At 38.9% G+C, this 27,601-nt stretch overlaps 1 protein-coding gene across 17 annotated transcripts in view; it reads left to right on the plus strand.

Annotated features, from left to right (window-relative positions):
* Positions 1–27,601, plus strand: part of LOC108232028 (rap1 GTPase-activating protein 1) — a 69,000-nt gene that overhangs the window by 27,365 nt on the left and 14,034 nt on the right. For 9 of the 17 annotated variants that reach the window (XR_005233494.1, XM_017409512.3, XM_037976958.1 and 6 more), the window contains exons 3-10: positions 14,712–14,805; positions 20,379–20,414; positions 21,489–21,536; positions 21,767–21,805; positions 21,898–22,080; positions 24,825–24,928; positions 25,339–25,417; positions 25,516–25,569. Coding sequence is in view for 16 of the 17 variants with exons in the window: in XM_037976958.1 (XP_037832886.1) it covers positions 14,712–14,805; positions 20,379–20,414; positions 21,489–21,536; positions 21,767–21,805; positions 21,898–22,080; positions 24,825–24,928; positions 25,339–25,417; positions 25,516–25,569 (637 nt within the window). In the remaining variant the exon portion in view is untranslated. Of the gene's footprint in view, positions 1–12,360; positions 12,483–12,566; positions 12,728–14,711; positions 14,806–18,560; positions 19,005–19,086; positions 19,634–20,378; positions 20,415–21,488; positions 21,537–21,766; positions 21,806–21,897; positions 22,081–24,824; positions 24,929–25,338; positions 25,418–25,515; positions 25,570–27,601 lie in introns of those variants that run through there. The other 8 variants (XM_017409513.3, XM_017409515.3, XM_017409511.3 and 5 more) reach the window with 8 other exon arrangements.

The raw sequence follows: 27,601 nt of genomic DNA on the forward strand, positions 1-27,601 counted from the left end.
AATTTACTTTTATTTTATTTTATTTTTATTTTTCATATGGAACGATTTGTGTGTCTTTAATAAAATGTTGATTGATTGATTGATTGAATATAATATAGGAGTGCACCCCTTAATAAGGCCATAAGCTAAAAAAATCTATTATTTTGTTTGAGCGCCAGTTTAAAAAGAAACAAAACAATGACTTGAAGTTTATGAAGCTTGTGGCTCTCTGTTGTGCTGTTCAGTATGACAGCCCATCCTTGTGATGTTCAAACGTGTGGATCTGTCCACCTACTAGGGTGTAAGTAAGATGAATGAGGCTGTGAAAAGGCAGAGCAGATGGGCAGCAGTGGGGCGACAGACAGTCAGTCCGTCTCTGCAGCGTGTCGCGTGTGTGGCACATGGAGGCAGACAGGGATGTGAGCACAGACACCTCCTGACACTACAGATACGCCGCTCCGTTTCCAAAAGCTTCAGGTGAGGCGGCGTGAGTGGCTGGCCCTCGTTCTGCCTGACTGTTGCCGAGTGAGCAGTTCTTCAGCATGCCATTGTCACACCTTCCCGCTGGAAGACAGACACACGAGGATCAGGAACAGCCAGGCCCCGCATTACTCAGCTGCTGGCCTAGTTTGCCGCAGCTTCAGACATAATCACCGTGCCTTTTGTAAAGAAGACAATAAAGACTGCAGCAAAAATAAAGATGAAGAAGTAGATCTAAACCAGGACTCAGAACGGCTCTGGCGCTGATAAAAGAGTTGCGAGTGTGAGGAGGAGGAGGAGGAGGAAGGATAAAAGAACCGACTTGGATGAGATGACACAATGAAGAGCGATCGTCACGTCTGCTTTTCATCAGAGAAGAAAAGTGGGATGATAAGAGTCATGCTCGGACATCTCATTTGAACTCAGAAAACACTGCTGGGTAAAATTTGTTAGACCTTTTTCACTGTGTCACAACTTAAAATACAATCCACAAAGAACAAATTGATCCACACACAAAAGAGCTCCCATATGTCTGACGTAAAGCTTCAAGAAACAACCCTTTCTGAAAAGAACCACATATTGTTTAGAGTCATTAAATACCTACAATCCATCAACACACACCATGCATCAAACCTTCATCACATCATTCAGCTAATCACAATACCTGATCTTACACACTTGCTACAACCTGGTTAATATTAATCTATAGTTTTGATCAGTCTGAAGTTTATTTGTGCGTGGCAGAGGCTTATATTAAGTGTTGCAATGCAAAACAATGAAAACTGGCTGAACAAATTGAACTTAGGACTAATATAGGGTGATTACCATTCCTTATGTAACCTTACAAACAAAACAGTTTTGTTTCATAATTTGGTAGACTCTTCAAAACAATAAAAAATATTAAATAATGGCTTCTTTTTTCCCCTTTCAGTATTTATCATTTTATTCCATAAGTTAATTTACTGTGATGCCAAATTCGGTAAACCAGGAAGATACTACTAGATGTCATTTATTGAAGCTAAAATGGCCCAATTTACTTTAACGCTGTCTTTGCACCATCCAGTAGTCTTACTTTTATATTGCCAAAACATTTGTACTTTTTCAAAAACAAAATTCGTGACATAATTACTGCAATAGATTTTTTTTAGCTTATGGCCTTATTAAGGGGTGCACTCTCATATTATATGCAATCAGTTTACAAAAGTATCACTGAACTCAATAAGTGCTGAGTTAAAGGTTTTATAAATTATTAGTCCCCCTATATAAACAATTCTTAGTGCAAAAATGTGCACTGAATTTACAAAATAAAAATATAAACCTTATTGATATTTATGTCTAAATTATCACAAAAAGATTAGAACAAACTTTAAATATACTTACTATAAGTAATATACTATATAATACTTTAAATATTTTAGAAATCCTGTACAAAATATATTTAGACTTTGTTATTTTCTTACTGTAATCAACCCTTTTGGAGCTAAAGGATATAGTGTGGGAATCCAGAACAATTTTAGAAACAATTTAAATTGTTTCATGTGCTTGAAAGCTTTAAAGCCTAAACTCAGTCGCACTTCGAGGGAAGAAGTGTTTTTCTTCTGTAAACGTGACCTACATATGCCCAACAACAAGGACACTTCAGAGTGTGAGTGACACCGACAGCAGAGCGGGATGAGACGCTCAGATGTCATCTTTTCTCCTTGTACCAGGGGTAAAACACAAACGCTGGAAGTAAAGGTAATTTATTGACAAAGTCCAAATAAAAAATTGTAATATAAACTGAACAAATCGCAAACAGAGAAAATGTGAGGGGGAGGGGAATCTGCTTTCACCAACATGTTACATAAGATATCAAATCTCTTCCACACACGCAGAGACGAATTAAAGAAATGTCTTAAGTAGTGAATCTAAATCAGTGTTGTTTTGTGACTTTTCACAACTATAGAGATAAATAATAACGTTGAAGGACACATGAATCCTTTCCTACAGATTGTTGTTGTATTCATAGAAAAACATTGAAATTATCATTTATTTCCAGAGTTATAAACTAATATCATTGGTTTTTGTTCCCATAAAGACAGAATCGTTTCTAAAAGCTCGTCCTGGACTGACAATATTACAAATCAAAGGCTCGTATATTACAGTTATTGTATTCTGAACATGTTATAACAGAGAATTGCTGTAGAAAAGTGAGCTAAGATGTACAATCCAACAAAGTGCTCTGCTTTCTAAACTTTATGACACTTTTGCTCTGTGCATGGCAACAATTCCAAGCCAAATAGGCTACAATATCGGATTATCTTGTTTTATTATCTGCTGTCGCATTTTTTTGAGTACAAAGAGGTAATAAAAACTCTGAATGCTGTACTCAGTGGGTAATGGCTCCTAATCTGTTACACGTATTTACTGTCAGGAATTGTTCGGTTCTTGGAGTTGATTAAATGTTAAATGACCATCCTCCATCTGGTGGGTCATACACAATAAATAGATGATCCTCGGCCCTGTTTTCATGCTCTCTGGGGAGGCTTGTAATTGGTTGTAATCCTGTCTTGCTAAGCTCCCTTGATGGGAGGAAATGGGAGACGAAGGTCAGTCTGGATAATGGCCACGCTGAGACGTCCTGTAAGAGCCTCTTCCCCTTTTCTCTCTTCCACATGTGAACATGCTGTAGCTCCAGACACAAAGTGCACTCCGACTCTCTGTCCCTGAAGCATGATGGATTACTGGAGTAGGCTGCTCGTTGTGTAACTCCCAGATCATTCTTTTAAACAACTGGGCTGCTGACGCCTCTGTCTTATCCATGCTTGAGCACACCTGACCTTCCTGCAAGACGGAGCTTAACATTTGAACTCCACCCAGGAAAAGAAGAGTTCAGACTAGAGTTAAAAAAACTGTAAAGGTAGTATTAATCTTTGTTCTGAGTGTCATAATAAAGCAAAAGGACTCTAAGTCATAAAACTACTTTTTTTTCATATTGTACCACATTACCATATTACAGATGGCAAAAATCTATATTTTTCGTCCAAGGAATTGGGTTATTTTGCAATCTTTTGAGTTTTTTTCAGGTTTTCAGAAGGTTTTCTTTACATTTTGTCTGCTTTTTCCACTCATTTTCAATTCAGTACCTAATCATTTTCAGAAGAATTATAATTATTTTTTTTGTTAAACCACTTTACTCTGACCTACGAATCATTCGGACATTCAGTTCAGTTTATTTATATAGTGCCAATTCACAACAAAAATCATATCAGGGCACCATACAACAACAACAACTAAAATGAAACAAGTCCATTCAAGTCAAATTCAAATTGAATTATAGTCAATTCAGTCCAACTATAATACAAGATATGAATTGCCAATTAGTAAAACTTGCTTATATAAGAAAGCCAGCAAATTGCACAAAAACTTCACTTTGGAGCAATCTCCCATCCTGAGCAGCATGTTGGTTCCTTTAAACAGGAAGAAACCTCCAGCAGAATCAGGCTGGGGATGGGGTCCATCCCGAGCCTGCACAGGACAGGACAGGAAAGAGACGTAGACAAATTAATACCAACAACAGTATTTCTAACCAAAGCAAGAACAATCAAATGTCCACCATCTGTCAGATGCTCCATTTTCTGACTGCCAGGTGCACATGTTAGACAGTGTGTGGTGGTATTTGTAAGTACTTTGCAAACATGAGAATAGCCCTCTCCTCTCAGGTGAGAATAAAGATCAGGGTATACAGCAGGGCCCTTATCACTTGTCTGTTGGGTTGGATTATATTATGTGTTCAGCTTCTGACTCATTTCTTCTTTATAACAGCCTTCATGTCAGGGTTCTGGCCTCACTTCTTGTCACAAGAGTCTTGTAAATCTTGTCTGACTTGTCTTGGACAAGTCATGTAAATCAAATCATAAGAAATACCTTTTTTGTTTTAGAGAAAAAATGTCTAAAATGGTCAAATATGACTGAAAACACAAAAGGAAGGTTAAACGAGAGATTAAAATTAAGATTAGATGCAGTCAGAGAGGACATGGAGGTAGTTGGAGTGAAGACAGAGGACACAGAAGACAGATTTAGATGGAGGCGGGGTGACTCGCTGTGGTGATCCCTGAAAAGGGAACAGAAAGAAAAAGAAACAAGAGAGATATGTAAAATCTTTCAAGCGTGTTCCACTTTTATAAGCTTTGTTGTTCAGTATGCAAATCTTTGCTGAACTCATTGTTTCACTTATTGTTTTACATAAAAACAGGAAGTTTATCTGGGAACTGTTTCCCTCTAAATTCAACACATGCACATAGAAACTGTGTCAATTACTTTTGATATCAGCTGAAGCCAATCTCAAACTTGTTGACTTGTGTGTTTAAACTTAAAATTGTCTGGATGTTGTTGTTTTTTATGTTACAGGGGAAATACTACTAAGTCCTGTGTGTTGTGTTGTTTTCTCACTCCTCATTTAAAGTTTTTCTCTGCATTTTTACCCCAAATATTTTTAAGTCTTTGTTATTATGCTTTTTTAAACTCCAAGCTCACATCAGTCCTGCGGCTTTGTTTCTGCCCATAAATACTTAAGAGGTGTCACTGTAAACACTCATCTGTTTCTGTTCACTGATTTCCCAGGAGGTTTTACCCTCCGCCGTCCTCTCCCTGCCTCCTCGGCGCAGGCATGAAGCCGCGCTGAGTGTCACTTCGCTTGTGCACACTCATCTGTGCATGTCAAGACGAGTTCTCTGAAAGAGCAGACGTAGTGGGAGAGCAAACTGTCAAGGCCGATCAGACTAGACTGTCTCCCTGCGAGCCTCCTGCTGTCCGACCAAATATAGTGCGGGAGTGACAAGCTCGCCCCTGGTTCTGCCCATCTCAGTAATCCAAATCCTAGCATGTCATCCATCATTCAGCACCAGCTGCGCAAGATGTCTGAAAAAACATGAAACTCAGGTGACAGCAGGCTGTTGAAGGTTGTGATAAGTGCAAGGCAAGTTAGACTGGACATTTGCTTTTTATGTTATCTGACTTTTGCAGCCTTTCACTGTTATTTTCTTAATGTTCAGCTCTTTACCTGCATAAATTTTGTTGGAGCTACAGTATCTACTGTTTTAGAAGACAAATATTGAAGGGACAGGGGATGGCTTCGCCCCATCTGTTTATTGACCTATATATCTTTGACTATATGTCCTTGGGGGTGCGTATGTTCACTCATGGAGCCTGTTTATTGAACATACCTGCCACTGGAGAGTAAAATATCACACAATCAGATAATTTGCAATAGTTTTTCTTGATTTCCACGAGGCATGTGCACTGCCTGGATAATTGGTATATCAGTCACAAAAAAGATAATCTAGCGACCTTCTCTTGACTAACAGGCAACATCTGTTTGACTATGTCTTAAAGAAAGTAGTGTCCAAGAAAACCTGCACGAGGACATTGCGTGAAAGACACTCTGAAAAACAGAACCTAGTGAGACAGTCATCATACTTTATTCAAAAACGTGTTTTTCTGGGCCTTTTAGTGCTCAGTAAATATGACCACGTGCGATTGGAACTGCTGCCATCGAAAAATCAATAAAAACACCACAGATATTTTATTGTCTATAATACTTAGCACTTTAAAAAGAGCAAGGTGATGGAGATGTTGAATCTTTATAAATTATCTGTTTCCTCAAACCTTACCTCAACATTCAGCAGCAATATGCTCCTTTAAGAGGCAGCCAAGCACTCTGAAAATTAAAGTAATTGATGTCTTCAAAACAGAAGTGGGCTACAGGAAGATAGCAAAGTGTTTAAGGTACCTGTGCCCTCAGTTCCCTATCCAATTAGGAAATGGATAAGTTCAGCCCTGAAAAGTCATAAAAACTTTCAGAGAGAAATGCTTCCAAAATTGCTAAAAAATAATAATAAAGTACATCAAAATCCCAGTGACTCCAAAAGACTTTTAGGAAGATTGGCTGTTCTGTGCTTCCACAGCTGTGCAAATGTGACTTTCATGACAGATTAATGAAGAAAATACCCTTCCTGCATCCTTCTTCCCAGCTTTCAAAGTTTGCAAATGATGTCCATGCAAAGCTGATGTACTTTAGAAACAAACAAGTGAAAACATGATCTTAAAACAGAACCTCTGGGCTGCAGTAAGTGACTGTGGTATTTGTAGAGAATGGGTAGAGATTTGTTGAAGGATGCATCACTATTAGGCATTAGTACCAGTATTTGTACAGTCTTCAGATCAGGGTTTTCCAGTTTGTATAATCAGATGAATATGTTGGTCACAAGAAATCACCATTGTCATCCACAAGTGTGTTTACATGTTTTTTCTGTTGCTTTTTGCTAACAACAAAAAAAGAGTAGAAGATGCTATCTAAAGCATTCTTTGCCAAACCAAAGCAAGACTGTCTAGTTCAGCTGAAACACAGGAGCCCTGAAGACCTGTTTGTTTTTTACTCAGCTGTGTGGAAAAGTTTTCACAGCTGCAGTGGACGTGGAGAAATGGCCATATGGAAAGCCAAATGGGTCATAATTTTCTCTCTGCCCTCAGGCATTGAATAAAAGCTATTAAGTACTCCATCAGGTGTAATAAGCACGATGTGAACAGTGTGCTAGCATTGATTTAGCTGAGAAACTAGGTGTGAGATTTTTAAATTTTGCATTTTCACATTCCAGGGTCATTGGGCAGCTGTGGCTCAGTGGTTAGAGCAGTTGTCCTTCAATGAGAGAGTTGGAGGTTGGAGGTTCAATTCCTGGCAGGAGTCACATGTTAAAGTGTCCCTAAGCAAGACACTGAATCCCTCTTTGCCTTTGATGTGCCCCATCGGTGTATGAATGTGATCTAAAGCACTGATTAAACTCTGCAGAATGACTTATTCAGATTAGCTTTGTGAAGATGTAGCAGAGTGTTGTATGGTTTTGTGTGGATGGATAAATGAGGGCACAGATTGTGTTGTAAAGCCCTTTGAATAGCCCAGTTAGCTAGAAATTTGCTATTTAAGTACAGTCCATTTACCATTTATTCAATTTTGTATTGCATTTTAAGTTTAACTCAAATTAATTGAAACAAACACTGTTTTTGCATGTTTTTTTGGAACAAAAGAAAAAAACCTTTCATTTTTTAAGTTTATCAGACTTTTTTATTTGACACATTGCCCTTTAAACTGTTTAAAGTTCAAAATGGATAAACAAGACAGTACACTATAATGGTTTTATTTTTTTTATTTTATTTTATAGTGATATTACCGTTTGACAAATCTTGCCGTACATGACCTGCTATTTTGGAGCCTCCATACTCATCAGGGTGGTTTGTTTTTCTGACTCTGCTTCTGGGAGAGTTATTGTCTCCTTAAATTAAATTGGGAGAGAAAAAAAAAACATTTTAAATTTGTTTCTTTTTTTCTGTGACCCAAAAACTGAAGTGTGAACCAAGCCGTGATTTATACATACTGTCACACCCCTACTGTTCTCTGACATATCTGCTTAATAAGCATGATTTTTTTAGAGGTTAGGAACTGATTCAGTAGATCAACATGATTAAGAAACATCCATTTCTTGTGCACAAAATGGAGCTAGTTGAAGGATTTTCAGTCTTTCAAGTCCCCTGATGGAGACATTTTGAGAGTGTCCTACAGAAAGAAGTACAAATATACCATAAAAAATAAACAACTTTTAGGTTGTTGCAAAATTAACTTAAAAGTGGTGGTTTGCATAAAAGAAATTACTGATTTTCTTGGTGTTCCAACTTTTAAAAAGTCCTTTGACGTAAACATGCTTGGCTTTCACATTTGGTATAATTTATATCCCATATAATTTAATTGCCTTGCCAAAAGGCAGCTTAATTATAAACACAGTAACAATCCCAATCGCAGCAGGGCTCAGGTGAGCTGCAGAGAAACCATGATGGGGACATAAAGTTACCTCGCAAGTTCGAATGCGGCTGTCACTCCTGTTTGCCTTGCAAATGACCTGATTAAACCCAGGTAATTTGTTTAAGAGAGAGGCGAGGCAGCTTTAACACATCTGAAAACAGCAGGAGGAAGCTTCTAAGGCTCGGCTGCAGTAGCACACAGAATCTAAAATAAAGCTTTTAGTCTTAGATGATGAAATTTGAAAATTTCACCCACAAAATTTGTACCAATCTGTATTAAATAAGAGTTTGTGGTGAATAAAGGTAGGATGTTTTAATGTCTGTCTTGCTCATAGCTATAAAAGAATATTTTTGAAACATTATGCATTTTTTGCTTTTATGTTTAAGTCAAGGACATAAAACTGCTGGAATGGTGCATTCATATACTGCTAGATTTTTGAGTTTTACTATTTTAGTTTGTTACCTATGTTTCCACTTCCCCAATTCTTGTCCTCTTATTAAGACTAGTTAAATCTCAACTACAGGGAGAGATGTGCTAAATAATGTGTTAAATAAAATAAATTTTCCATTCAGTTTTTCTGCTGTCTTGTCTGCTAAAACTCTTCTGACGTGTTACTGTGGTACAGAAGGTCTATTACTGGAGTTCTGGAAAATAGGACTGATTGACCGATTAAATGCAGGCTCTGGCCAATTTTCAAACCTCAGTTTCAAGAGCAGCTGTGTGGGTTCAATCCAAGTCATGGGACAGAGGACCAGATCTTCTTCCTTTCTGAGTTGCTGAGAGGCTCTGGAGAAGGCCTTAGACCTGAGGCATTCTGTGGGGGTGCCCGGGTCACTTTTAAAGGGTATCTGGTCCCTGGATAAACAAAGCGAGAGCTATGTCTGCATCCTAAACACAAAGTCAAGCTCATTCTCAGTGTAGGTAGGACTCCGCCATGGCTGCCTCTTGTCTCCAGTCCTGTATGTGGGATTCATGAACAGGATGTCAAGGTGCCGTTGCAGATAAGGCGGTGTCTGGTTTTGGAATCTCAGGGACTCATCTCTGCTTTTTGCAGATGATGTGGTCCTGTTGGTGTCTTCGGGCCATGACCTTTAGCATGCACATGGGCAGTTTTTGTCCAAGTGTGAAGCAGTTAAGAATTAGAGTCAGCTCCCTCAAGTCTGAGGCCATGGTTCTCAACCAGAAAAAGGTTGAATGCTCCCTCCAGGTTGGGAGTGATTCTTTGCCGTAAGGGGAGGAGTTCAAATATCTGGGAGTCTTGTTTTTAAGTAATTGTCAGAAGACGGAGAGATGGCAGCGAACCCAGAACGCAGACTCATGATGTAAAATAATGAAGACTAATTTATTAACTTAAATAAACAGACAAAAACAAAAGGGCTAACGAGGCAGCAAAACTAACAATAACAAAATCCAAAAAACTAGATGCAAGGCAAGACATGGCATGGCAAAGAGCAGACAAAGCGGAATGATCCAGTGGTGTGTGAGAGAAAATGACCAGGTTATATGCACAGGGGATAATTATGGGAAGTGGGCACAGGTGAGTGATTACAATGACTTACAGGTGGAGATGGGCGTGGCAGATAATCAGGGGCAAAAGAGTGACTGGGAAGGAGTGAATAGTGACAGCAAACATGAACAGGAAAAACTAAACTGAAACAAGACAATAATCAAAACAACAAACTGAAAATACCAAAACTATGACAGTAATGGCACAGTGGATCGGGAGATGGACTGATGGATCAGGGCCTCTCTGTGTATATACTTTATAGTAATATATACTTTATAGTAATGAGGATGTTGCTCCAGTCTGTTGTGGTAAAGAAGAAACTGAGCCCAAAGACAAAGTTTTCAATTTCCTGGTCTATCTTTGTTCCAACCCTCATATGGTCATGACAGAAAAAAAAATAAGGTCCTAGATAGAAGTAGCTGAAATGAACCTCAGGCTCAGCCTTAGAGATAAGCTTAAGAACTCCCTCCTACAGGGAGGGGGAGCTTGGAGTTGTCCCGCTGCTCCTCTGGATCAAAATGAGTCAGTTGAGGTGGTTCAGGCATCTGATTAGGATGTCTCCTGGACACCTCCCTCTGGAGGCTTTCCAGACACATACCACTAGCAGGAGACTCCAGGGCAGACCCAGAACTCACTGGAGGGATTATATATTCTTTCTGGCCTGGGATTACATTTGGATGCCCCAGGAGGAACTGGAGAATGTCGCTGTGGAGGGGGATGTCTGGGTTTCCCTTCTGGACCTGTTACCTACACAAATAAGCGTATAAAAATGGATGGTTGGATCATTGGCTTCTTAAACCAGTTTACTGCCTTTTGGGATCTCTGGTTGGTTGCACAATTCTTCCTTCACTTTTATTACACTGCTGACCTCATTTTATTTCTTATGAAATTTCAAATGTATCAGTGAAAGCTGATAAACAATGAACACATAAAGCTGACTCTTTTGGTTGTCCCTAATCCTTTAGGAATTAGGAGCGTTTGCATGATTTGAACTTGTCTGAAAGGACATTGGATTATCAAACACTTCTTTTGTTTGAGAAATAGCTGTTCAAGAGCTGAAAATGAGAGGTGAGGAGAGGGGGTAGTGGATAGGGAAAAGGAAACTTTGGGAGAACAGTAAATCTCAAAGGAAGTGGTGCTTTGGCAGCAGAGGGGATCAACCACAGGCCATTTCAGGAGGGTAATGGGATGGGAATCCCTGGCAGCGTAGGGTCAGCTGGAAGGGATTAACTCTGGGATTGTGCACAGGACAGTGATGGAGGGAGGAGCACTATCAATCGAAAACCAACCATCCACATGAGAGAAACGTAAAGGTCTACGTGCTTCAAACTTTTCTGTTCTACTATTATTTAATATTTAATGAACATGTTCAATGTTCAGGGGGTCCTAGACTTCCAGTAAATACACTGCTTCTATTTAAACTTGCTTCAGTGATTCTTGGTAAAATTCCACTTCAAGTTAATCAGATTTTAGGCAGAACATTTAAACCGTATCAGCTCTTATCAGATCATATGTTTTTATCTGAGATTTATTGACACAGCACTCACATTTGGCATTTTAATTTTCCAAACAACCTGGAACTCCTGGTTTGATCTTCTTGGTTTTTTTATACTATTTTTTGGTGAAGGCTTGGAAATAAAGACAAACAGATATTATTGCTTTACAGGTCATCTCTAAAAAGCTTAGGAAACTGGACACTTTTATAGTCTGCTTCAGTTTCCTGGCAAGTTTTGTCTGATGCAAGGATTGTTTGTTATCGTACACAACACTTAATAGAGCACAGTATGAGTTCTGTGCTGTAATCCCTTATTATCTCCTCATGTCTGACACGAACAGCGCACACACAAGCTCAATCTCGGCTCAGGTACAGACTTTAAGAGGCCGCCCGAGGAGCAGTACGAAGAAAAAGACATAGCATGAAAAAGGCACCGGTGGTGACATAAGTGAGGGGGTCCGTTGGGAGTTGTGGATGTCAGATTAGTGGAGGAAACACACACACACTCACAAGGGATTTCATGAGACTCATTACAGTAATTAAAAAGCTTTCCACTCAGGCTTTCTCTTCCTGCACAATGAGCTTTAGGGAAGCTACAATGACTGTTCACCTTTGGGAGCTCAGCGTTGAACATAATCACCAGTTCGGGTCATGTTATTGTGAACACGAATGTTCAAGTGTAGGTTTTTTTTTTTAATGTGTAGCTGATGTTAGTTGCCCTGGCAACAGCCCTAGTGAGCTCATGAGACAATGTGGGATTGTAGCCCCTTTACCCTAATAATCCCTGCTTTCTCTTTCAGAGCAGCAGGGATTCAGTAGTTCCCTCTAAAGTGGAGGGAGGAGGTATTAGGGTCTCCTCCTTTGAAGGAGGATAAAGGTAATGGTAAGTGTTAGAGGGCGAGGAGTGTAGTGTAGAGCTTCGGGTTTCGGACATGTGAGCTGCAGAGCAGACAAAGAGCCTAGAAATGGAGGAAGCGCCAACTAAAGGATGCAGATTTGTGTGTGTGTGAGAGAGAGAGACAGAGGGAGAGGGAGAGGGTGGAGGCACTGAGTGGGAGGGAGGGAGGAGAATCAGAGAGGATGCTCGGTGGGAGAACATACAACAGTTCGAGGAGCTGAGAGTGAGGCCAGCAGGTGAACGACTGGCGAGGAGCAGCGACTGAGTGGACCAGGAGAGACAGAGGAGATAAGTGAGCACAGGGAGGGACAAGGAGGAGGAGGGAGGGACAAGGAGGAGGAGGGAGGGAGGAGGGGGGGGGGGGGGGCAGCCTGTGAGTCATCAGTCCGAGCGCAGGTCTCTGTCCGGACTTCCCTGACGTTCAGCGGCCACTCTGTGTGAGTTAAGTTTGCTGCTCTGCTCCGTGCTGGACGCCAGCCTGTCCTTCACGGCGTCTTCACACGGCTGATTTCTGCGCTGCGTTTCCAACCAGCTGGGGTGTGTTATGTAATTTGATGTGGTGTTTTTGTGCGGTGAACTGAATGTACTCCATCTCCTGTTTGTGATGAGGGAGTTTTTCTACTACTTTGTTCTGATGCATGTTTTTTAAAAATGCTTTTATTATTCTTGTCACCACATTATATCCAGCCGTATTTACTCAAGTTTTGTTAATGCTCTCTATTCAACAGATGACTTCTGTTTTCCTTTAAAATCAGCTGTCTGTGTGTGTGCACGTGTGTGTCTGCGTTCCATTTATTGAGCATCAGTTGTAATTAGGAGTTCAGGGCAGCTGATGCCCAATCGTATCTTGTCCTCCCATGGGACAGCTGCTGCTGGAGGTGATTTCCTGTTTTAAAAACAGTCTAATTTATTCAAAATTGTCCCCATTTCATTTGGATGCTGCAGGACCTTTCTTGATTGCAGATTCACTCGTTGTGTAATACTCGTGAGGCAGCGTTGTGTGTTAATGATTCATGCTCTGTTTTCTTCACCTACATTTGGATCTGAGTGCACTCACCAAATGTGAACCCAGATATTACATCGCTGTCCGCTATCCCTGTTGAGCAGCTGTTTGTCTCATCTACAGGCTCTGCAACAGTTTAAAACATTTACTCTTTTACTTTTGTTGTGGCAGCCTCTTTATCTCTGAAGAATTATTCAGTTTGGAGCTCAGAAGTGTTCGGTTCGGTCGCATGGGGAGTGAGGGAGCCACTTCTGCACAGATTAATATTGTTCTTCTTATAATAGTTGGTGCTTTCCAGCTGATGGAGTGCACCACACCTTTGCACATGCAGACATATGGCATACATATTTTATTATGGCAGCTGCGGCTTTCATTTTTCATCGCAGTCAGAACCCTATTGTTAATGCATCATTATCATTTTGATCCGTTTACTTCTTTTTTTAAAAAAAAAACATGAAGTGTTTTAAATACAAAGCTGGTACTGGCTTTGTGCTTAAAGCACTTCATGTTTTTAAAATTGACTGAATTATTTAAACAAACGTCTGTTCAAATCGTCCCACTTTCAGGGTCAGCATGACTGAATATTCACCACGGGTTTCGATCAATGATCCCGGGGGAATAAATCTGTCCTGGCAGACATGTTGAGTTTACAACAAACAATGTGTGACAGTGGCTTTTCCCATCAACAATTAGCTGCTCTGTCGGATGACATTTAAAGGAGCTTCTGTTTAAATAATTATATTGCATCCCCAGGCACCCGTAGTTTTGTTAACTCACAACTTTGAAGAAAAACCTTTTGGGTTGTTGCGTTTTTAGTTTTTAAATAAACAGCCATGAAAAATCATGTTGGTAAGGCATAAATTAGTTTTTTATGCTATAAAAGGTAAATAAAACAATAACAATAAAAGACGTAACATTACTTAAAGAAAGGCGTGTCGCTCACCCACCTTTAGACCAGAGTTTTAGACAAAGATGACGTTATGCTCAGAAAAGGAGTTATAGCCATTTTGTTCAAAATAAAGAAAAATAACATGATGCACGTCTCATGCAATATTGCGAGGATTCATAGAATCTACAGAAGCTACTACCACATCAAAGTTTAGCTCAGTTTTTTTAAAATGTAAATGAATTACAGCTATTTATTGTGTTGCTATGGCTGATTAGCTGTGGCAGCTTTCAGCTACTACCGTTCAAGAATAAATTTATGTTGGACAGTACGGGTCTGCAAAAAACTACAGTATTCGAAGGAATCAATGGAGATCTTAAACCATATTAAATCTGAAATTTTCTTCACTTTTACTATAAATTACAGGTTTATTTCAGTGATTCTAAATGAAAGAAGAATGCATAAGACCCCCCCCTCCAACAGTGCTTCAACACAGATAAAAACCTTTTCTTGTTATGAAAGACCGACATCGTCCCCTGTGACATTCACTACCTTTTGTTGTCCACCTGTTCCACCTCACACCAAGTGACCTTTTCTGACTGATTTTTTTCTTTGTATCTGTCTGATTTTAGGAAACAAGATGGGAGTGACCCCAGAATTTCTGCACCACTAGAGCCCCCGCTGCTCCAGCCCACACTCACACACACGGCCTCGCCACTTCACAAGGTATGGGGGAGCACCAGGGGGGATTAGGTCTGAACTTTGACCCCCTGACCTTATCTGATACAACTCTGCATGACCTCTTCTTTCTGTGATCTTTGTTACACATCACTTCTCATTCTGTCTCTTGCTTTTCTCCCCGAACACACATTCTTCACATCATTTCATCTCTCACGATCTGAAGTTGGCTGAAGTTGTTTTGCGTTTTTATCTTTGAATATTATTCTTGTCTTTTGTATAATTTCTGTAATTAGGACACAGACAAAGCACAGTCACTGTGATTATCATATTTGATTGACTCACTTAATACAGGCCTATTTTTAGCAGGAAACAATCAGCCAGATGCCAGCAAAGTTTCAGACAAAAGACGAGTAAACGTGATTTCATTGAGGCCTACAAATCACAGCATTTTCTATACAAAACATGACCTCTGTGACCTCCAAACATCATCAATTATGTGTTACTGCTACTGATGTAGATTCAGTTTAGGGCTCAGTTACTTTCCAAATCTAAAACCAGAAAACTTGTCTAGAAGATTTTTTAAAGGCTGAGACAAAATGTAACCATTTACCCAGCCAATTTTTTTTTTTTTACAGTAAAATCTGCATCCAAAATTCAAACGACAAAGTCAAAATAACTTAGGCAGGGAGCAGAAAGAATAAAATCATTTTTATCGTCACAGCACCAAACAAATCCTTCATGCTGTTGACATCTTTTGGCTTACCTTTTGCGTGTCGGATAAATGAGATGTGAAAAGCCTGCTGGGGGTATTTCAGGGACGTAAAGATGGAATGGATTGTTGCTCTGCAGTGATCATAATCGGATAAAACCTCACTTATGTCAGATTGGTTTTATAAGGATTCTCACACTTTGGAATCAGCTTATGACGGAATCTGTGCAGAGCAGAGAGAGCAGGAAAGGAAAGGGATTGAGATTGGGAGAGTGGGGTGTTTAACAGTCACTTTTCATCCCTGCAGCTTTTTGCATCTACCTCACACTTGATCGTTTATCAGACAAGTTGAACGGATATTTAAAACTTTTGCAGACTAATTTGTACTTTGCATGAATCAGAATACGAAGTAGTTTCCGTTTCAAAATCTGTGCATTAGTTTTTAAGTAATCTTGCTGATAGACAGACAAACAAACAAACAAACCAACACTACCAAAAACACAACCTCCTTTGCGGAGGTAAAACTGTATAATTTTGTAACTGGTAATACTTTATTACACTGCATAATTCCCCACGGTTTGATATCTACATAAAAATCTTTAAGAACAGAATTAAAAGCATGGGAATGTGTTACACTGGAGTAAAATATCAGCTTAGTGGAGCAAGACTCAGAGGAGTGTATCACTTTAATCACAGTTGTGCAAAAACGAGGTCAATCTGCAATTAACCCCAGCAGGTCTTATAGTTACAGCCTACTTCAACTTGACTGCTAAACTATCAGGAAAATCTCACAAAAACATAATTGTTTTCAGAATGCAATGTCCAGTTCTGTGGCAAAACCAAAAAAAATGTTGAGAAAACTATTTGTGGCACATTTGAGGCAATTCCTCATATAAACCTAATTCACCTCTTCAATAAAAGCACATTTCTCAACGCATAAAAACCTCTTACTCGCTGATTTCACTGATCAGACCGATTCTCTTCCAAGCTTATTGTTCATCAAAGGAAAATACCATATCCTCATGGACCTGGTGCTTAATGAGCTCTGTGAGGACACGCAGAGTTCCACCTGAAAAACCTGCAGGACAGAGGAGATGGGCTTTTAATTTGTCCGTTGTCATCATGACAATTCAATTAGTTTTAGAATGAAAGGTCTAAAGTCTAACATCTTTTTGTGGTAGCCTCCCTCCCAAGATGCCAACTAAAACAGAGTGAAGCAATGTCACTTCCTTCTCTTTCAAATGGCCCCGCCCCTTTTAGGTGAAAACGATTAATGTAAAACTACTTCTGACAAACTGGAAATAATAGTGGTGCCGTGTCTAAACGATTCTGTTGCATTTTACTCAACAGAAATGAAAAAATAATACCAGTCAGTATTTTTGTTTGCTTCTTTAAACAAAGAAGGACAATAAAAGGGGAGATGTGTGGCTTTAGGGTCACCCAGATAGGTTTTAAATGGTAAAATGTGGGACATGTTTTGTTCTGCCATTTATACACATTTATGTAGGTCACCACTTCTTAAAAAACAGTTATCTGGTTTTTAGAGTAACTTCAAACTATACCATCAGTATTTTTTGACTAAGGTAAAAAGTCTTAACATATTTGCAGCTACTGGTAAAGCTTGGGAAGTTGGGGTGTGGAGGGTGCTGCAGCACCCCCAATGGATGCCAGAAGACATGCATATCCGAATACAGAGTTAAATAATAATGAAAGATATTTTTAAAAAGTATTAGTGCTGCACATGTTTAAATTCCTATAATATGTGAAAATTAACAATTTTAGTAAATTTATTATATAAACCACAGCTATTTAAAACGATAAAAAACAGTGAGCAGATTAGCATCAGGTCATGAGTGCTATTTTACTATTCATACTGTCTATTGTCTGTCCAAAATAGCCACCATATTTTTTTTAATGTCCATATTCAAATAAGACAACATGCACTGCTAGTGTGCGGCACATTACTGTACAGTATTTTGTATTGTGATATTTTTATGGGAGTTTAAGGTCATAGAAATTTACACAAGCTCATGGCATCCTCCAGCTAAAACATGTTCCCAAGACTGTGGCTACTGGGTAACCCTCTTTGAACGATGCTAATTAGCAGGCTAATAACAATTATTTGATTAGATTACTGTACTTTCAACTCTTGGCAGACAACCAAGATAGCAAACTAAAGCAGCTTAATGAAGAAGAACGTAAGAAGTACAGTCAATCCTGTCTCACATCAGGCCGCCGAGTGTTGCTCTTTATCCCATCGGATGAACTTTAATCCAGATTTCTGAAAGTTTTTCCACTATAACACTGGTGATTGTTGATTGGCAGTGACATTAAATAACTATTCCACTGATAGCCTTAAAAGCTGGACACTTAAAAGTTTTTTTTACCAGTAATGTAGTCTTATGTAACAGTTTTCTTAGCAAACACCTGAGGAGTTTTACCGCCACTCGAAGTTGAGGAGTTGTTTTCATCCAGAAAGTGGTGGGAGTATTATGCAAAGGGCCATGGACTAAGTACCTGAATGTGTTGCTCTAATCTATTGTTAGTTGTAGCATTGTTTTAGTGGAGAACAGAAATAAAAACAACACAGTGGAAACCCAATCGCCACCCGGTATTCCTGTTTACCTACAAGCTAGCATTAGCACTGCAGCACAGCTAGCTGCTCCAGGTTAACAAAGTATCCGTTTAAAACTCCCATGATCCATTGCTTTAAAAGTAAGGCAACGACTTTTAGGATTGTTTATGATTTGTTTATTGATAGTTTTTTCTCATAGTGATGTTTAATCAAATTGTTGCTGACAACAAATGCTACTTTAATGCATGCAGTTAGTTGCCACCATGGAAACTATTGGCGAACTGATATTCTGCCAGTGTTCACCTAAAGAGAAAGTCTGTAAAAAAACTGAACTCTGATATTGGTATATGCATTAGAAGTCCTTGAAAAGGAGTCTTCCCTTATTTCTGCTGCCCTTTGGCTGTTTGTAAACAGTGTTATATTGCAGGAGTTTTCTATGTGCATAAAAGACTTGGACTCCACCTCCAACTGTCTGTCAGCCTAAGACAAGATACAGTCAGTAAATATAAGAGGTGGATCACATGTGGTTTAGACTTTCTTCCTGCAGAGCTGCGGAGAGGGTAAAAAAAGTTTGGTCGACACTTTTCTTTTTTATATGTCAAGTAATAACAGCTAGCTTTGCCACCTGAGACACTCTCACTGATAACCTCGTGTGATTACAGCACTCATTGGTGGAGCCTGTGGATCTTTTCTCCAGCTTTTCTTTTTTTTCTTTTTATGTTTGATGGGTGCAGTCAACAGGGATGTGACTTTAACTCAGGTGTGACAGTTGGGACAGAGCCACCATTCGGGAAAAGCTCAGCAGTCATGGAGAATTTAATTCCAACTTGTTAAAGTTGCCGAAATAGTTGCGAAAGCTGCAGGACTTCGGTTTCCGCGGAGGTAACTATGGCTGAAAATCTTGACAACCAAAATTGTGCTCCAATGGTGACAAAAACCCGCTGGAAGAAACCCAACTGTGTAAGTAGTTTTATTTTGAGAAAAATGATAAAATAGAGGACAAACTATAGTAGAAGTGAAATGCAGTTAAGAGTGTTCCAAGAGCAAAAACTCCAGAAAGAATTTTTAAACTGATGAGCCAAAGAAATAACTATCTTCACTGAAGTTATTTAATAAGAACAGATAATATTAACATTTTTTTTACAGCTCATGTAATTTTAATTTAATCCCAAAGATACCACAGGAGCTCGGTGGTACAGCTCATCCTATTCTAATCTCTGGTTGGAGTCACGCTTATTTACTTTCAGGGTTTGTGGCAGACTATTGTTTGCACATGGTGGAGGACTTTACTCATTCTCACACAAAGCTAAGACATGATTGCTCTGTACACAAAGTGTTGGTGTCAGGCTTTGCAGGCTGTGCCTTTTTAGCCTTTTCTTTTAACCACACAAGCCCGATTCGTCCACGGATTGGGGTTCTTGTTGTTGTTCACCATTTTTCGGGTACTTCTTTACTGATGTCATGCTCAGCTGCGGATTTTTCCTTTAAAAGATGATCTTACAAGAGCTGCTGGCTTGTAAAGAATCGTGCAGGTGGGAAATAAATGTGACAAACGTCAGGGGAGAGCCAAGATTATGTTCGGCAAAAAGGTAAAATATTGACTGAAACGAATGTGATTCTGAACAGCTGACTAATCTGAGTGTTTGAGCAGTAAAAAGAATATTTATTAGTGGCTCAAAACAAATTGGTAACATCATTCAGAGCGGCCGCATGCTTAAAGAAGTCTAAATTTCTGAGTTTCTGCAGACATCTGCAAGGACAAATCGTGCTGTCTGACCTTTTGTATAACACAATTAAAATATTATGAGTTGTCTTTGTGATTGTGTTAACACTGTGCAGCTCTCTCTTTAAACTTGAGTTTCGGGAGTTTTATCCCTTTTTATCTTCCAGTCCAGTTTTACCACACTTCAGCACAGTTTACCACAGTGGTTTGTTTATAACAACTGCAGTTAAACCTGTTTGGGATCAAATTGCAGCCCAACAGTGGGAACTGTGTCTAAGACAACTGCTCATTCTTTCTTCATTTGCAACACCTATAGTATATGATATATATATTCTTACTGTTATTCATATAATGGCCATTTTCATGGAATATTTCAGTGCTAACAATGATCTGCCTGTGAATGAATGAAAACTGATAAAAATGAAGCCGATGCAGAAATTATAACCAGTGTTATTTGTACTACACTGATGTAGCAATGATGCCTGAGAAACAAGAAACAAACCCAGTATTTCGCAGATTACATATGTTTGTCACTCGATGATCCAAACGTAGTTCTCTGCTAACCTTTATAACCAACAAATGAACTCAGAAATGTCATCTCCTCTCCCCAGAACACAGATTTATTTGAAATGATTGAAAAGATGCAGGTAAGACGACACACAGATCTTTTGTATTTCGTCTCAACTCACTAAGCCGAACTCACTAACCAGTCACTCTGTCTCCTTCTAATTCTGCGGCATCTTGTTCTGACTCCGACGCTTCTTATCTTTTCCGTGTGAGAGAAAGGATATTGAGTCTTGTGGGTTCAGAGGAGTGTTGCTGGAGTTCTGCTTTTTTTGAATTTTTTTTTTTTCTTTGTTAGCGTCTCTGTTACTGTTCTGGTTGAAACACTGGCTGACAGCACTGTAAGCGTATTATCTCACTTCAAAAGCTATCTCCTGCTTTCTAAAGGCTTTGGAAGGATGTTTTATTTAATCACGCAATCCCACACATAAGAGGCTAAGAGTTTTATGATAGAGCTTATCACATTGCACACTGCTTTTGTGTGTTTGCAGTTTAGTGATGGTGTACACATTAGTCATTGGCAGACAGGAAAGCTTTTGATGGCTTTAACATCACCCATGTCTGTGCTTTGGCACGACTGAATGTTTTAAAGCAAAGTATTTTTTTAAATATAGTTTCAAATGTGTGATGCAAGGCTGTGTCTTTTTCAGTCATACATTGTTTTGATGAGATGTGCTGTATCGTTTCCCTTAAAGGCAGGCAGCATCATGTAGCTCTGGACATAATATCAGTGCATCTATTCCTCTGCATCGTCCCTCCTTGCTGTCTTTCACACTACGAAAAAAAAAACCACACCTCGGGTGCAATGCAACGGATATCAACCTAACGTTAAATCTGCAGGGTCGAATTCCCACACCTCTGCTGCGGGTTTAATGCACTCTGCAGCCACTGCCCGCTCTGCACTGTCTTCCAGTCCCATCTCTGAAACCTGTCTCTTTTCTGTCTTTTTCCCATTTTTGTTTTGTCGCTTGCTGCAACGAATATAATTGGTTCTCATAATTGGTTTGATCCATCTTCTTTCAGTTTCTTCTTTCTTTTTAAAAATATAACATTTTCCTCTAAAAAAAACCAAACCCTTTTGTCTTTGCATTCAGACATTGTTTTGGACTTTTTGTTGTGGCTCAGTGGCACTCTCATTGAACCTTCTCCTCTGACAGGGCAGCAGGATGGATGAGCAGAGATGCAGCTTTCCTCCACCTCTCAAGGTATGAGTTCATACATCAATCAAACAATCGGCTTGCAATCGGACCATAAAAACATGCCAGCTTTACTTTGATTTTGACGTGCATTGATGATTGATTTCTCTGCTCACCAGATTGCCGTTGCATAACAGTTATGCAATTACTTTGAAACAGTGTCCTTTGTAGTGTTGAACACATAATTATTTTTTATTCTTTGATGAGGAAAAAACATTTTGTGTATTTTTTTTTTTCAGACCGAAGAGGATTACATTCCATACCCAAGTGTCCACGAGGTAGGAAGATGAAATGCAGCTTTTCGTCTTTAGCACTTGCGTGTCTAAATACGTTCACACGAACACAATTCTGTGTGCACCCTCTAAACCAGGTGTTGGGGAGGAAGAGTCCCTTCCCTCTCATCTTGTTGCCACAGTTTGGTGGCTACTGGATCGAGGGGACCAACCACGAGCTGAGCGAGGCCGAGCTGCCGCGGCCTCCGTCCCCGAACACTCGCACTAAACTGGAATGTAACACAACAGCTACACTCTTCAGGAAACACTTCCTGGGAAAGGTCAGCTGCACAACACGCAAAAAGTGGTTGTTCAGTCTTAAACGTTTATGTTTTAATCTATTTTTTTTTTAAAACACAGAAGCGAAAGGATTATGTTTGTTGTGATGTGATCAATAAAAAGATCAGACAGGAACAAGCAGGACAAAAATATAGGTTTTAATGGGGATGTTAACACTTTATTTTGTTTAGATATCAATATTTGGATGTAATAAGTGCCTAATAAATATAATTATTTCTTAAATTTTGAAGGGTGCCAACGTAGCCGCTGCCCCAAACTCCAACATACGTCAGTTTTCTTCTATAAAGATCAACAGTAATCTGGGACTTACTTTTGTAACAATCAAAACTGACAAAAGGCAGACATTTTGACGTATAAAACAAAATAAACATAAATAAAACAAATCTTAAAGCTGCTGCCAATGGTTCAATAAAGCTACTGTGGTAACCACACACCTGTGTCTGTCACTCTCTGATTGCACACTTAATAGGACAGACAGACAGATAGAAACACACACTTTAAAGTAAGCCTCAAACAGTCACTGTGTAAAAATTGTAAATCATGTTGAAAAGAAGTCCTTCACTGTAAGTGGCAGAAGCTCTAGGTGGTCACACATTATTTTTTATGTGTCTTCTATGGTTCATGTAAGGTAGGACAAGTTAAAAAGATCCTTCACTTTCAGTTTTGAAGAAAGAAAATTTGAGCTCAAATACCATGAAAGTCAATGAGTTTGGATCTGTGCCCTCTGCAGTCTGAGGGGATTCGACAGACGTCATTTAGCAGTGAGAGACACACTGAGTAAAAGAAGACCAAAATAACTTGTTTTTGATGCATGTAAGAAGCATCAAGTTTGTTGGAAAAAAAGGAGTTTGTTTATAAAAAAAACTGGAAAAAGCTTTGACATTTGAACAGTTTAAAAGTATGACATTGTTGCACTCTAAGATGAACATTTTGTGATTGAGTAAAAAAAAAAATAACTTCAAATATTTTAAAATGTCAGTTTACACGGACTCACTGTCATGTCAAGTCCTGTCAGTCATGACAAGTCCTTCCTGTGATTTGATTAAACACTGAATGATGTTTCTGTGAAGTTTTCCTGAGCTATAGAGCTCTAAACATTCAGGGCTAGGCTGCACATTTCCATTCGTCTTGTACAAGCTTTTGTCAGATCCGCAGTAGGAGAAGCAAATGGAAAATCGTGACAGAAATGGAAAAATAATGACCAAATATTAATAAGAGTGGTTCCATGATTATGTTTTGGCATCCATAATAATAAGTGTTTGGAGCTTCACGGACCAAAAATGTTTTTACTATAAATAACAAAGTCTTTTTAGCAGTTCTATTTAGTATCCTAAATAGGTTAAGAGATAAAAGAACATTTTTTTTTTTACTGGTTTGGCTACTGTGTTTGTTTGTTATTGGGTTTTTTGTCTCAACAGGGAAGTCAAACTTCTTGTTTTTTTTTCTCACCTTATCAAAAAGGGAAATTCCCAGTTCTCACAGAAATCATCTTTGATAAGGCACAGTGGTTTTGCAATGAAAAGAACAAGAAACATTGCATTTATGAGGAAATACTACCTAATGTTAGCATCTGAAGATTTAAACGAAATGCATATTTTTTAATTAAAAAAAATTCTATGGAAACCCCCAAACCATCAATGACTTGAGTCAGCCGGACAGACTGTATTTTCATTAAAGAAATGATGGGACTTTCATATAGGAGACTAATAACAGATGCTAATTTAAAAGTATAAGACAGACATTTACAAACTCTGATTCCCTTCTTTTCTGTGCTGTTTGACATGAGCCGCTGTGGCCCTGTTACATTAAATAAACTAACCAAGGTGTTATTTATAAACCAATATTTAGTAAGAGGATCATTTCACGCGTTGATGCTGCATTGTGTGTTTATTGAGTTCAGTTAAGGGAACTGGCCATGTGCAGTATAATCTTTAAGGTTCTGGTGATAGCTCTGTTTATTTTATTTTCTGCATCTTTTAAAGTGTTTTTGGACAAACGGTAATCAATAGGACCAGAATCTGACCTGTTGTTTTCTCATTTTAATGAGACATTTTGCTGGCATTGTTTTCCTCTTTAAAGATTTTTCTATTATGCTGCAAGAAATTTAAAGAAGTTTGTTTGTTGATGGGGATAAGTGTTTTGGGGTTTTTTTGTTCCAAGTTAGTAATCATTTGCATTAGGAGTGTTTTATTTAAATCATGCATTTTTAGTATCCTAATTTTCTCTTTCATTTTGTTTGATTTTTAACATCAGTTAGGTTTTTCCTATGTGAGTTGTTATGGTTCAGGGTCCAATTAATTCTAATGACTGAAACATTACATGAACATGTTTACTTCATAACAAAATTTGCAAATCTTCAGAGCATTTGGACTTTTTTTCATTGAGTTACTACTTTCATCATATTTATGAACGCTTTAATGAAAGCTGCTCATTTTTCCTTCCTCATTGGCCAAATAGAATAGTTGACATCTAATAACTTCTACTTCTTGCTCAATATGAGACAGATCAGAAAAAAAAGCAGTGGAAGCCAGCCTCAGCGTTTGGCACCACACACACTGCTGCTAATGAAGATGCATACGATTCTGCCACCTGTTCTAACAAAAATAAATTTGTTCTGCATGTGGTAGAAAATTTGCACGCACCGTATTGATTATTCACGTGTGTTTTGCACATGTGTTGGCTTATGATAGAAACTAATGGTGTTCTGCTTGGACTGTGCCCCCAGGAGCACTTTAATTACTATTCAGTGGACAGTAACCTCGGGCATCTGGTGTTCTCCATAAAATATGATGTGATCGGTGACCAGGAACACCTACGTCTCATGCTCAGGTAACGCTCACTATGCATGCATGCAGAACAATGTTTCAGTCTGGGTCAAGCGTAGCAGCATTTAAAGCTTACAGACAAATTCCCCACTTCCGCATACAGAAATACAAAAAATACAGAATACGCATCATGATAGTTTTTTTTCCTTTAAGGCCCAGTGTTGTCTGAATGTACACATTCCTCTCGGGCGTTAATATAGAAGCCATAAAGCTAAAGAGAGTGTCAACACGGCTGTCATTTTCACAGCAGAGGAACAGATGGACTTTTTAGACCAGCGAGTGGGTGGCAATGCAGGGAGGGAAGGAAGGCAAACAGAGGCAAGGGTGGGGACGACTGATAATGGTACAAACCGGATCATCTCTTCGACATCTGATGGAAATGTTCCATCATTGATTGTTTTACGATTTTACCAGAACCAAGCTGAAAACCCACCAAGATGTGATCCCCATTTCCTGTCTGACAGAGTTTCCTAATGTGTTCCAAATGGCCAAGGTGAGAAGACATATTTTAGTTTGATCAGTATTAGTTACTAAACAAGTCTAACACACAGTCTAATTAAAAAATTTTCCCTACTTTTTTTCCCACCTAAGCTTGTCTGTGAAGAAGTCAACGTGGACCGCTTTTATCCCGTCCTTTACCCAAAAGTAAGTTCTAATTTGTGAAGTTTGCAGCCTCCATTTTATATATGATCTTTACATTTCAATACCAAGATTGAAAAATGAAAAGAATAGGACATGCTCTGTTTTGCTTTTAGATTTTAAGAGCTGGCCATTGGCAAAATAGTGCAAGACTTTTTTAGTCTACACCGGGAAATCCAAAAAATAAAAAGGTTAAAAAGCAAAAACTGAGAATCTACACCAGCATATCTACACTATGAGTTATCATAAGTTACTGATGGAAATAGCTCCTTACACCCAATGAGAGCAATAAATTAACCTGTACAAAAGAGATTATTAAAGCATGTTTAAAATTCATATGGGCATCTCCCAAGTCTTTTAAATTTATTGTTATAGCCCAGGGCTATTCAACTTCAGTTCCAAGTGGGCTATATATAAAAATTACCAAGGATTTGAGAGCCACAGGCAATAATTTGTAACTTTTTCATCATCAACCACAACTTCACCAAGGACAGCAAGCATTCAGTTCTCATAGCTTCAAGCCTCAGGAAAAAAGTTGCCTTTGTTTAATGTCCAAGCTCCTCGCTGGGATGTTATCACAGAGATGATGAAAAGATGATGAAAAGCTCTGTACTTTGCCTCCTCATTACTGCGATTCTTCTGGAAACTTTCTGGAAAAAAAGGCATGATATGACTTGTATTGTCTTTTCACATTACATTATTCAGTCACAGCAGTACTGTCATTAAACACTGGTTACTGATGGCAAAGTGACTGAGAAATACTTTACAGTCCATTTGCATTGAAATTGTCAAATTTCTAAATCTACTTTCCATCTTTTTGGCTTGAAAAGAGACATCTTGACACATGTAGTGAGCTGTGTTCAGGTTTACCCACCCCACCCCTCTTCGTTGTCAGGGTTTACCAAAGATTGTCTGTTTAACAGAGGCCGACTTCTACTAGCTTTATATGATGCTCAAGGTACATAAATTATATATATATATATATATATATATATATATATATATATATATATATATATATATAACAAAACAACTGGACTGTCTGTAGCTGAGAACATTTTGCTTCTCATCCAGGTAGCTTTCTCAACACAAGACTGGAGAGTGTGGAGTTCCAAACTTTAAGCTGCATGAAATGCTTTATTATGCAGCTAAAATTACATGCAGGTTAATCTCACTCCCCTCCCATTGGAGAGTCGTTAGGGTCTTTGTTTGCTTGGCTCACAAAAGACCTCTGAGACCTCCTCTTCTGTTTAAAGTAGTTTTTTTCTCCTTTGACGTGGCTTCCTTCACCCCCGTCTCAAACCTGATCCTCACAGGAGTGTACCTTTTCCTTATGGTGTTAGTGTTTCTCAGTATCCAAGTCCAAACATTCCTCACTGGCCTGAGCTGCATACACCACACTGCTCAAACCCAAACACATACTGAGCAGAGGCCAAAGCACAGCTGTTTGCGTAGATTTATTTGGTTATTTGCAAATGCAAAAGACAGCAAAAGCGCCTGGCTGTACCACTTTTGGTGCAGCCTGCAGCACTTTCTGCAGGTTTTTTATAACATTTTTGCTAAAATATGTAATATGAAAATTACAGCTATGTAAAAGTTTAAATGTTAGCATTTTCATGAAGTGCTATGAAATTTAGAAGACTGGAGTTGTTTTAAGACAGCAGCAATCTACTTTGGCTTGGCTGTGTTTAGACTAAACGTTACCTATTCAATCAGGTCAGACTTAATCTGTATTTGTCCAGACTAATGCGTTTGACAAGCTTGCTCATAACCTTCACTCAGAACACCACTTGAAAATAGCCATATGAAGCCACCTGAATTTGATAACTTCCAATTCCAACGTAATTGAGAACTTATCATGTTAAGAGCTCAAAAATGTAGCCATGGTAAAATGTTTAAAAAAAAAGATGAACAGAAACATCACTGAAAACATTCATCTCAAAAGTTACAGCATCCCCCCCACCCTCACCCCCCCAACAGCTCCATTAAGAGAGTGAGCCTTGACTGATCAGGTGAGTGTCCGTCCTTGGGGGGCTCA

This window comes from Kryptolebias marmoratus, linkage group LG8 (genome assembly GCF_001649575.2).
Source record: "Kryptolebias marmoratus isolate JLee-2015 linkage group LG8, ASM164957v2, whole genome shotgun sequence".
NCBI classification, from domain to species: domain Eukaryota; kingdom Metazoa; phylum Chordata; class Actinopteri; order Cyprinodontiformes; family Rivulidae; genus Kryptolebias; species Kryptolebias marmoratus.